We start from the raw sequence: 12,185 nt of genomic DNA on the forward strand, positions 1-12,185 counted from the left end.
TACCATGTAAGAAAGGAGACAGAAAAAGAAATCCCAGATGGGAAACAGTTGGAACATTTGTCAAAGAGGTAGGAATAAAACTGGGTATAACTTCTATTGTGGAAACCCAGGACAGTGTTGTTCCCAGAAGAAGAATGCAAACAGGAAATAGGTTGGACATATATATATGAATGGGTAAATGAATGCATAATGGCACACACTGCAGAGAAGTCCAATGAGACATAAACTACAAAGTGTACTTAAGAGATGAGTAGACCTGTGCCTCTTAAAGAGGAAAGCAGTTAGACGTAAGAATGAATGATAAAGCAAAGTTGAGACTTTAAGACTGGATTCACTCAAAAATTACTTATGGTGTGACTCTGTGATCTGGGCACTATGCCATGTGTAAGCATAGGTAGGTTCATAAGAAGGATAGTGACACTGGTCACACAGAACTTAGGGTCTGCTGGTGTAGAAACACCTTTCAGAAGATTGTTAAAATTGTCTCCTAAGAGTTATCACAGGAGATTTTTTGGGAAGACATAGCAGGGAGCTGGTGACATCTAACTGAGGTTTTAAGGATGAGTAGGTGTTAGCTCTCTGAAGATGAACATTGTCTGTATTCAACGAATGAAACAGCATTCACTATGGAGCCTAGTGTGGCTCAGAGGAGAATAAGAAGATATAATATTAGGTAGGAAAGATTAAAAGGGGCATATAGAAGAGGAACTCTAAAATCAATTTTAAAAGTATGGATTTGATTCTCAAGGTGATACATCACCACTAATGGAATTCAAAGGAGGACTGGGGCATTCAGATTTGTATTTTAAGAAGAAAGCCAGTAAACTAGTTTTTTAGTATTAAATTAATGAAGTTTTTAAGAAATTGAATTAATAGAATTGGTTGATTACATTGAGAGGTATGGAAACTGGAAGGGGTAAAAGATGGATGTTGGTTTGGGCTGATCAGCTGGCCTGTGTGGACAGTAACGTCCTCCCCTTGGAGAGGGAACAAAGGTTCAGTTTAGGACAAGTTGAGTTTGAGAATCCCTCTAAGGCACCCACATTGAGATATTAAGTAGACAGATATAAAGATGGTCAGCATCATTGATTATTAGACAGATGCATATTAAAACTATTAAGGAGATATCACCTCACACCCGTCAGAATGGCCATCATCAGAAAATCTACAAATAAATGCTGGAGAGGGTGTGGGGAAAAGGCAACCCTCCTACATTGTTGATGGGAATGTAAACTGGTGCAGCCTCTATGGAAGACAGTACAGAGGTTCCTTAAAAAACTAAAAATAGAGCGCCCATCTGATCCAGCAATCCTCCATCTGGGCATATAACTGGAGAAAAATGTGGCTCAAAAGGATACATGCTTACAAGTGTTCATAGCAGCTCTATTTACAATAACCAAGACACGGAAGCAACTTAAATGTCCATTGACAGATGAGTGGATAAAGAAGAAGTAGTACGTGTGTACAGTGGAGTGTTGCTCAGCCATTTAAGAGAATGAAATAATGCCGTTTGCAGCAACATGGATGGACCTGGTGAACTTATTTACAAAACAGAAACAGACTTAGAGAATGAATTTATGGTTACCAGGGGGAAGTGCGGGTGCAAAGGGTAGACTTGGAGTTTGGGATTGACATGTACACACTGCTATATTTAAAACAGAACAAATTTGGAAAACTCAGCAGTGGCTACAGGACTGGAAAAGGTCAGTTTTCATTCCAGTCCCAAAGAAAAGCAATGGCAAAGAATGCTCAAACTACCACACGATTGCACTCATCTCACACGATAGTAAAGGAATGCTTAAAATTCTCAAAGCCAGGCTTCAGCAATACATGAACCGTGAATTTCCTGACATTCAAGCTGGTTTTCGAAAAGGCAGAGGAACCAGAGATCAAATTGCCAACGTCCGCTGGATCATGGAAAAAGCAAGAGAGTTCCAGAAAAACATCTATTTCTGCTTTATTGACTATGTCAAAGCCTTTGACTGTGTGGATCACAATAAACTGTGGAAAATTCTGAGAGAGATGGGAATACCAGACCACCTGACTTGCCTCTTGAGAAACCTATATGCAGATCAGGAAGCAACAGTTAGAACTGGACATGGAATGACAGACTGGTTCCAAATAGGACAAGGAGTGCGTCAAGGCTGTATATTGTCACCCTGCTTATTTAACTTCTATGCAGAGTACATCAGGAGAAACGCTGGGCTGGAGAAGCACGAGCTGGAATCAAGATTGCCGGGAGAAATATCAATAATCTCAGATATGCAGATGACACCACCCTTATGGCAGAATATGAAGAAGAACTAAAGAGCCTGTTGATGAAAGTGAAAGAGAGAGGGAAAAAGTTGGCTTAAAGCTCAACATTCAGAAAATGAAGATCATGGCATCTGGTCCCATCACTTCATGGGAAATAGATGGGGAAACAGTGGAAACAGTGTCAGACTTTATTTTTCTGGGCTCCAAAATCGCTGCAGATGGTGATTGCAGCCATGAAATTAAAAGATGCTTACTCCTTGGAAGGAAAGTTATGACCAACCTAGACAACGCATTAAAAAGCAGAGACACTACTTTGCCAACAGAAGTCCATCTAGTCAAGGCTATGGTTTTTCCAGTGGTCACGTATGGATGTAAGAGTTGGACTGTAAAGAAAGCTGAGTGGTGAAGAATTGATGCTTTTGAACTGTGGTGTTGAAGACTCTTGAGAGTCCCTTGGACTGCAAGGAGATCCAACCAGTCCATCCTAAAGGAGATCAGTCCTGAGTATTCATTGGAAGGACTGATGCTGAAGCTGAAACTCCAATCCTTTGGCCACCTGATGTGAAGAGATGACTCATTTGAAAAGACCCTGATGCTGGGAAAGATTGAGTGCAGGAGGAGAAGAGGATGACAGAGGATGAAATGGTTGGATGGCATCCCTGACTCAATGGACATGGGTTTGGGTAGACTCCGGGAGTTGGTGATGGACAGGGAGGCCTGGTGTGCTGCGGTTTATGGGGTCGCAAAGAGTCAGACACGACTGAATGACTGAACTGAACTGAACTGGATTGACCTGGAGATTATCATACTAAGTAAAGTAAGTCAGACAGAGAAAGACAAGTATCACGTGATATTCTTTGTATGTGGAATCTAAAAAATGATACAAATGAATTATTTACAAAATAGAAACAGACTTAGAGAATGCATTTATGGTTACCGGGGGAAGTGGGGGTTTGGAGTTTGGGATTGACATGTACACTCTGCTATATTTAAAATAGGTAACCAATAAGGATCTACTGATAAATCAATTTTTAAAATCTAGTCAGATATAAAAGTCCAGATCTCAGACACTATCTGCATTACAGATACATGTTTGCAAATATTTGTATTAATGTAAGTGATACTCACTCATGGGAATGAGGGGAATTTGATTTGGAGGTCATGGATTTATAGTTGGTGGCAATCTGTGTAGCTGTCATTTTCTTCTGTAGATATTTCATGTGTGGTATAGGTTATGACAGAGTATAGGATTTATCTCAAGAAATGGTATTGCCAAGTAGGAAACACAACAGTGTGGGGCAGTTGCGAATATTGGCAGAAAACTAGTTGAAATTATTGAACATAAAATCAAAGCTGGATAGTGAAGTCAGTAATAAAAGAGTCGATAGTAGATTGGGCGGCTTCTGAAAGGTTTAAAGACTTGCCATTCAACTAGGTCATTGAATTGAGAGTTGGGAATACTTGAAGTGAAGGAGCTGTAAGGATAGGATGTGACCTACATTTATAAATTAATAGGAGAAATGTTCTAGATGGTGAAAAGTGTATGGCTTTTGATGGAGAAAGTGATGAGCAGATCAAGAAACTGAGTAGTCAGATGTTTAGACGTGGCAGTTGAGTTTATACAGAATGATGACAGGTCTTCAGTGTGAAGAGAAGGGATGGAAACAAGTACCAAATTGTTCAGTGAAGGAAAAAGAATGACAGGTTCACAGAGAGTGAAGAGAAAGAGAAAGGGAAGTAAATGGATGATATGAGCCTCAAAGGAATAGAGAGTTTCGTGGAGGTGGTTTAACAATGGCTGGAAGCTGCATTTGATGGTGAGGAGGATTCTCCCACTCCTCAACTCCCAGGAGCTTAGGAGAACAGGCATCTATCATGTGATAATACTGCAGCCAGAACAGTGTCCAAGGGGAGAATTTGGCCAGCAAATGCAGACTCAGCCTCTTAGAGAAAAGTTTGGGTAGTCGATTCACTTTGAAGGTTCCAAGAAGAGGCTGGAGGCCAGTGGGGAGACAGATTGTGCAACCTAGGATTGGTAACATATCTGTTTCTTAGATCAAATTCCTCACCTCTGTTTTTCATTGTTTAGTTGCTAAGCCATGTCTAACTCTTGCGACCCTGTGGACTGTAGCCTGCCAGCCTCCTCTGTCCATGGGATTTCCCAGGCAAGAATACTGTTGTGGGTTGCCATTTCCTTTTCCAGGGAGTCTCTTCTACCCGGAGATCGAACCCATATCTCCTGCTCGGCAAGCAGATTCTTTACCACTGAGCCACCTGGGAAGCTTGGCCTCTGTTCTTTACTTTATGTTGTGTGCCTGATGCTTTTTGATTCTGTTCAGCATCTGAGATATCAAAGCTCACAGGTGCAATTGGCTGGGTTAAGTTTAAACTTAATAGATGTCTTCATTTTTCAAATGTAACGTGTCTAAATATTCATAATATGCTATATCATCTTTTTATGTTGCTCTGAGTATTTTGATAATTAAATGTCTGTGAAAATGGGAAATCTGCTATTATATATTCATTCTATATCTTACAATTGGCTTTTAATGTGGTGTTGATATGTCAGCTTCAAGTGCTAGATTATTTCTTCATTCCTTTTGAGAGAGAACCTTTTTTTTTTTATCATGCAAAGCATTAGGGAAATTTTATAATTGTTCTTAAAATAGTGTTTTTCCTTTTTAAAAAAAATCTTTCAGTACCACCAAATATTTCTGGTTCTGATGAAGTTGCTCAACTTACAGTCATTGAAGGACACCTCATTAGTCTATTGTGTGAATCAAGTGGTATTCCTCCCCCAAATCTCCTTTGGAAGAAGAAAGGTTAGTTTTCATCTTTTGACATTTATTTAATTAAGTATAAATATTAAATAAATTCATGTTTAATTTGAAAAATATGCCAATTTATTAATAAACTCATTTGAAGTTTGCATACTAAAATATTACACAGCATACTTGTTTTATGCTCAGTGTGCCTCATGGGATAATTCTGTACTGTCAAGGTGAAAATCTTCAGATTTGAGACTACTCCCAAGAAGAAATTAATTTAAAGGGCAGCTATACTGATAACAAATCCAGCACTCAATTAACTATTTTTTTCTTCTTTAAAATAGGTTTAAAAATAATCTTCTAAAGTAAGCATTTTTTGGTCTATGTGACAGTTTTGTAATGTATGTTAAATTGAATTCTGAAGTTCAACAGATTTTCAGTTATTCATCAACAAATATGTCTCCTTTAAGTACCAAATCTTCTAAATTTTTAGCTGATTTAAGAAATAATTTTTGTTTTACTTAGAGATTTTTAAAAATTTATTTTACGAAGTATGTTTTCTTGAAACACAATATTGATTGAAAGAAAAGTTTGCAGAAGATAGCCTTCTCTTCCTCCTCTTCTTCTTTCTCTTCCTCTTCTTCCTTTTTGCATAGATTATTATACAGTACCCTCTGCCTTTTGAGTATGTGAACAGGAAGTAAATAAATATGTATTTGTACTCATTAGAAGTATATACACAAATACCTTATATGTTTGTTTCACATTCTGCCACTTGGTTTTTCTTGCAGGCTCCCCAGTGCTGGCTGATTCTGCAGGGCGAGTCAGAATTTTATCTGGAGGCAGGCAGTTGCAGATTTCAATTGCAGAAAAATCTGATGCAGGGCTCTATTCATGTATGGCATCGAATGTTGCTGGGACTGCAAAGAAAGACTACAGTCTGCAAATTTACAGTAAGTTATTGATTAGCCAGGCTTTGGCACAATTTAAAAAAAAAAAAACAACTTTTCCATCCTTCTCTTTTACTCTTTCTTTATATCTTTAAGATTCAAAGTAGTATAGTTATACAGCTGGCTCTCCCTGGCCCTCCTTATCCATAAATTCCACATCCGTGGATTCAACCAACTGCATATCAAAAGTATTTTTTTCAATGTCCAAAAAGTTTTTAAAAAAAGCAAAACTTGAATTTTTCTGGGCATCAGGCAACTATTTGCATACCATTTACATTGTATTTACAACTATTTACATATCATTATAAGGTATTATAATCTCGTGATGATTTAAAGTTTAACAGAGGATGTTCAAAGGTTATATGTAAATGCTGTGCCATTTTCTATATAATGGACTTGAGCATCCACAGATTTTGGTATCTTAGTCAGATCCTGGAACCATTCCCCTCTGGATACTCAGGGATAGCTATACCTTTTCATGAGACCCACAAGTTTAAATTGTGTTGACGTAACAAGACAGCAGTTATTTATTTCTAGCTAGTACTTATTCAGTTATACAGCTGTCCATTCTGCATCAACTTCCTGATGGCAGACTCACAGTGTGGCTATAATTTGTTGGGGCAGTATGGTAGACATGAAATGGGGAGAATGGCATTTTATCATTGGGCATAGTTACAGTATGTAAAAATATCCCTTTTTTGTTTGTTTGTTTAACTTAAACTTTTATTTTGTATTGGGGTATAGCTGATTAACAAAGTTGTGATAGTTTTAGGTGAACAGTGAAGGGACTCAGGCCTACAAATACATGTATCCATTCTTCCCCAAATTCCCCCAAATATCCCATTTTAAAGATTATTTAATTTATGTAAAATTTTAAAGTATTTAAAATATTTACATTACCTCATTTAATCTCTACATGAACTATGATATGAGACAAAAATATGGCCTCCCTTTTATATCAGTGAAAACTTAAGCCCAGAGAAGTTTTCATGACTAGCTGAGGTCATATGGCTTGTGTATGACAGGATTGGCACTCGAACACAGGATTACTAACATGGGTCCATTTTCCTTCCCACACACATATGTCTTTGAGTTCGTTTAATCGTCTTTCTTGGAATCAGGTTCCATTAGGTGAATTTAGCTGTAAGGTTACAGAATCTCTGGCCATCAGTGGCTTAAACAAATAGAGAGTTATTTTCTGACATAATGAGAAGGTGAGGTTGGCAGTCACTGGAGTTGGTCAGCATCTTACTTTTAGCAGGACAGGACAGGAGATCTAGGATTCTCCTGGTCCTTCTTTTGTGATCTCAAGATTCTGGTTTCTGTATTTGTAGTGACAAGTCCACATTGAGGGCAAAAAGAAGGGGAAGGGATGTTATCTTTCTGTTTTAGCAGGAGAGCAAAAAATTTCACAAATCTGCCCCCTCACTTTACCCCTGCCAGCAGACCTCTATTCAGACTTTTTAGGTGTACAGTGATTCGTTCAGTCACCACAATTTCTAAAGATGGAGAAACAGTCTCAGTTTTTCTAACTCCGCTAGTGGGCGGAAGAAAGGAATTGGTAATGGACTTTGGGTCATGAACTAGATTATCATACACATTTTAAATTAGTATTAGGAAGACGTACATAGGTTAGAGCTACAAGTGATGATAGTTCAAATATTTGTATAATGTCTCCAAAGCAGGAAAAGTAGCTAATGCAGCTTGCTTTCCTTACTCTACTGAGTTTAGGTATGAACCCATTTAGAAACATTGGAGAAGAATGCCACCTCTCAATATGGCGATGCCATGACTATTAGTTCTAGGTCTTTGCTTTGCAGTTAATTTTTTGACATCAAAAATGAATTTAACTTTGCCTGATGAAAATTCTTATATAAGACTTGGACTTCCCAGGTGGTACAGGATAAAGAGTCTGCCTGCCAATGCAGGAGATGCAAGAGATGTGGGTTCAATCCCTGGATCGGGAAGATCCCCTGGAGAAGGAAATGGCAACCCACTCCAGTATTCTTGCCTGGAAAATTCCATGGACAGAGGAGTCTGGCGGGCTACAGTCCATGAGGTCAAAAAGAGTCGGACACGACTGAGCACAGCCCATACATCTGTACTATGCCTCATCTGAGGCAGATATTTCCTATTTCTTTTCTTTTTTTCCTTCCCCAGCTCGACCAACTATATCCAACAGTGGTAGCCACCCTACTGAAATCATTGTAACTCGAGGAAAGAGCGTTTCCTTGGAGTGTGAGGTGGAAGGTATTCCTCAGCCAGCAGTGACCTGGATGAAAGATGGCCGCCCTTTGACAAAGGGAAGAGGAATGGAAATAATGGGTGAAGGTCGTGTTGTGCAGCTGAAGAACGTTCATGTGTCGGACACAGGCCGTTATGTGTGTGTTGCTATGAATATAGCAGGAATGACTGACAGAAAATATGACTTAAGTGTACACAGTAAGTATAAAGAGGGTCCTTAAGTCTGTTAACTGGCTGATATAATCTACAGCCTCCTGGATGGGAGATATAGACCTCAGGTGTTGAGTGTTCTATTTATAGTCTATTATTTTCTACTATTTGGAAAAGACCCTGATGCTGGGAATGACTGAGGGCAGGAGGAGAAAGGGGCAACAGAGGATGAGATGGCTGGATGACACAATCAACTCAATGGACATGAGTTTGAGCAAATTCCAGAAGATAGGGAAGGGACAAGGAAGCCTGGCATACTGCGTTCCTTGGGATTGCAAAGAGTTGGACACAACTTAGTGACTGAACAGCAACAATTTTCTACACACATACCACTTCTTTAGATCAGTCTCATCACTTATCATGCTATGCCTGATAGCATGATAACCTCCCTTTTCTTATTTTGCTGAAATAAGCATATATTGGATATTCTTTTAGAAAAACACACTGTGAAGTCGATAATTATCTTCTTCAAATACTTTTGATCCAATGCCATCCCAAGTAATATTCCTTGATTCTGTGTTTTCCACATTAGCTCACTTGATAAGTGTAACCCTAGATTCCTTATAGCTTACTGACTCAGCTTCAGTTGGGCATAAGTTATATTGAAATCAGGTTTAAACTTCTAAATAATGAGCATAAATGTCAGTAGGAATGGATCAGACACACATATACTTCTGTTTGTGTATGACACCTATTTGTATGCATATAATTTGAGTTGGAGTTTTTAAATCTATAGAATCAATGGTAAATCTAATAGACTTAGTTTTGTGACACAGTTCCAGTTAGAACATCCACAAAGTCCAGTATAGTTTGCGAGCAATGTGTGAGTCGAAGCTAATGATTGAAAAGAAATCAGTCTTATATATCTTTTAGTTAGACTGTGCGTTTTGTTTTTTTCATTCTTTTTAACAGGTGCTTATTACATTACTTGAATGTTTCATACTTTATTTGATCAATCCTCTAGGAAAGAACATTTAGGTCAGATGTATTAACAAGAGTGGCTGTCATAAAATTTCCTAGGCAAGACTGCTGTTGAGAAATCAAGATCTCAGATTATGATAAATTCCAGTTGACTCAGTGCTCTGCTTGCTTCAGTTCTGTGAGACCTTGAAAGCAGAGTACCACTGGCCCTGCTCTGCACAGAAGGAAAACATGATGGAGGGGTAACTTTCTCTGGACTACTGAGGGCCATATAGAGGCACTCAAGGCCTGTGTGTAGCCTTGTTCCCTCTCTCTTCTGGTCCTGGCTTAATTGGATTTTCATGCCAGTTCTCCTCTAACGCAGCCCTTGCACTTGTCCAAGCCTGTATGATCAATGTGACCTGCCACCCCCTCCTTAGACTATCCTGACTGTACTCTGCTCTTGGCCCAAACGTGTCTTCTCAGCCTACTTTGTGTGTTTCACATGTTTTCGTCCACAAGGCACACTTGCCTTCTAGGAGCTGGTCACTCCAGTCTTCCCTAGGCTCCTGGGTGCCCCCTCTCTGCCCCTCTTAGTTGATCTCTGACTCTCAGGCAACTCCTTCACATTTTCACTTCCAGGACTGTCATAGTCATCGTCATCATCATCTCATTGTTGTCACTGTTTATTTTGCTAGTGTTGACCAGAAAATCATTTTTAAGAATAAACTATTTAGAATTTGGTACTTTGTCTTACAGCCCCTCCAAGCATCATTGGAAACCACAGGACACCTGAAAATATAAGTGTGGTGGAAAAAAGCTCTGTGTCCCTAAATTGTGAAGCTTCAGGAATTCCCCTGCCTTCCATTACGTGGCTTAAAGATGGGTGGCCCGTCAACCTTAGCAGTTCCCTGCGAATCCTCTCAGGTATTAAAAATTCTTGTAACTTGGTGATTGATCTGGTTAGCTTCCTGTGGCCACAGCTTCTCCTTAATTTCTCATATCTCCATGTTTTATTTTTTTCCTTTTTTGAGCTAACTGCTTACTATAATACCCACTGATCATATTAGAAAAAACTTTGGAATGACATCAGAAGTTATAGGACAATGGGGAAAATCTCTAAATATCTCTGATCCTTTTGAAAGAGTAGTCTTGGCACTTGATTATTACTTAATTCATGGGGATATCAGAGCATTCATGCTAGAATGAGTACAAACTAATTTGAAAAGTGAAAAATGAAGTACTGGAATTGAAACCAGAGCCTAGAGGGTATAATGTTATATAACGTATCTCCATATTCAAACAAAGTGTTTGAATTTATTCATGGCTATTCTAAGTGAGATTTGTATTTCCAAGATGGAATAGTTTCTTTTGAGCTAAGACTTTATCATTATTATAGAAGATACTCTGCTGATTCCTCATCTAATTATGTAGGAAAATCTATTATCTTATTCTTTATAGATCAGTGTAAGTGTGGCGAGAGATGTCTTGGGGCATGCCCCTGGAATTTACACTTGGCTCCTTTCACTAATGACTTGGATACAGACTAAGAAAATAATCTCTCCAAGTCTGTGGGTAATAAAAAGCAGGAGTACTTACAAGAATACCTAATGTGTTGAATGAAGACATCTGAATTCAAAGACATCTTATTCTGGAACTTCTGAATTAAACCTAACAAAATGAAAGTTAAGCAGACTCCTGTACTTGCTTTCAAAAACCAGTGATGAAAATTAGGGTGAGATACTGCTTCAGAATTCTTCATATGAAAAGATCTCTGAATTGTGTTAGTGATTAAGTATGCATTAACAGTGTAAGGTGTTTTATTATGAAAAGAAAATACAATGTTTTGCCACCTGAATATGTTTTTACCAGTAAGATAATACTGGTTGTACTCTGGACTTATCTTACTCATTAGGAAGATGTAAGAAGTATTTATTGACAGTATTTTCATGGAGGATAACCATGATGGCCAATGATTGCAAAATAAGCTATATGCCTGATTCTATTTAATCTGAAAAAATAAGCTTTGTGTAACCTTATGATCTCATAGTGAAAATTACATTTAAATACTTGAAGAGCCATGGGTAGAACAGATTATGTTGGTTCTATGTAGTTCCAGAGGTTAAAAGTAATGCTAATGTATGGAAAATTCTAGGGACAGATTTGGGTCTGAATACAAATAACTTTAAAACAATATTTGTGTTGTTGAAAGTCAAGATGAACTATTTTAAGAGGTAATGAGTTCCCTGCCCCTAAGTGTATTCAAAGTTTAAATTCCCACTTTTGAAGGATTTTTCAGAAAAGATATTTTCCTAGTATTTGAATTAGATCTGAATATCCTATTATTAATTTCTTCAAGATCTTGGTCTATAAACGATAGGGACTAAATGAGAAATGTACATTGCTGTAGTTATTATATTAATTGCCTATAATTAAATATATAAATAGAAATAATTATTAGCAATGATTATTGCCTATAATGGGCTTCCCAGTGGTAAAGAATCTGCCTACTGATGCAGGAGATACAGGTTCGATCCCTGGCTCAGGAAGATCCCCTGGAAAGCAGAATGGCAATCCACTCCAGTATTCTTGCCAGGATAATCCCATAGACAGAGGAGCCTGGCAGGCCCCAGTCTTGGAGTCACAGAGTGAGACACAACTGAGCATGCGTGCACACATTACCTACAATACTAGATCTGTGCCCTCAGGCAAGTTACTCCACTTTGCTAACCTCAGTTCTTCACTTGTAAGTGAAGATATTAGTAGTATTTAGGGGTTTTTATAAAGATGAGTTAATATGTGTAAAGCAGCTAACACAGTGCCTGCTTATATCCTAAGCATCCAATAACATGTTTGC

The 12,185-nt window shown here is 38.3% G+C and overlaps 1 protein-coding gene across 1 annotated transcript in view; it reads left to right on the top strand.

Annotated features, from left to right (window-relative positions):
• Window positions 1–12,185, top strand: part of HMCN1 (hemicentin 1) — a 537,345-nt gene that overhangs the window by 357,801 nt on the left and 167,359 nt on the right. Inside the window, exons 43-46 of the mRNA XM_052653879.1 lie at window positions 4,956–5,078; window positions 5,816–5,977; window positions 8,135–8,416; window positions 10,088–10,255. Of these exons, the coding sequence (XP_052509839.1) occupies window positions 4,956–5,078; window positions 5,816–5,977; window positions 8,135–8,416; window positions 10,088–10,255 (735 nt within the window). The remainder of the gene's footprint in view (window positions 1–4,955; window positions 5,079–5,815; window positions 5,978–8,134; window positions 8,417–10,087; window positions 10,256–12,185) is intronic.

The sequence above is a fragment of the Budorcas taxicolor genome, chromosome 16, assembly GCF_023091745.1.
Source record: "Budorcas taxicolor isolate Tak-1 chromosome 16, Takin1.1, whole genome shotgun sequence".
NCBI classification, from domain to species: domain Eukaryota; kingdom Metazoa; phylum Chordata; class Mammalia; order Artiodactyla; family Bovidae; genus Budorcas; species Budorcas taxicolor.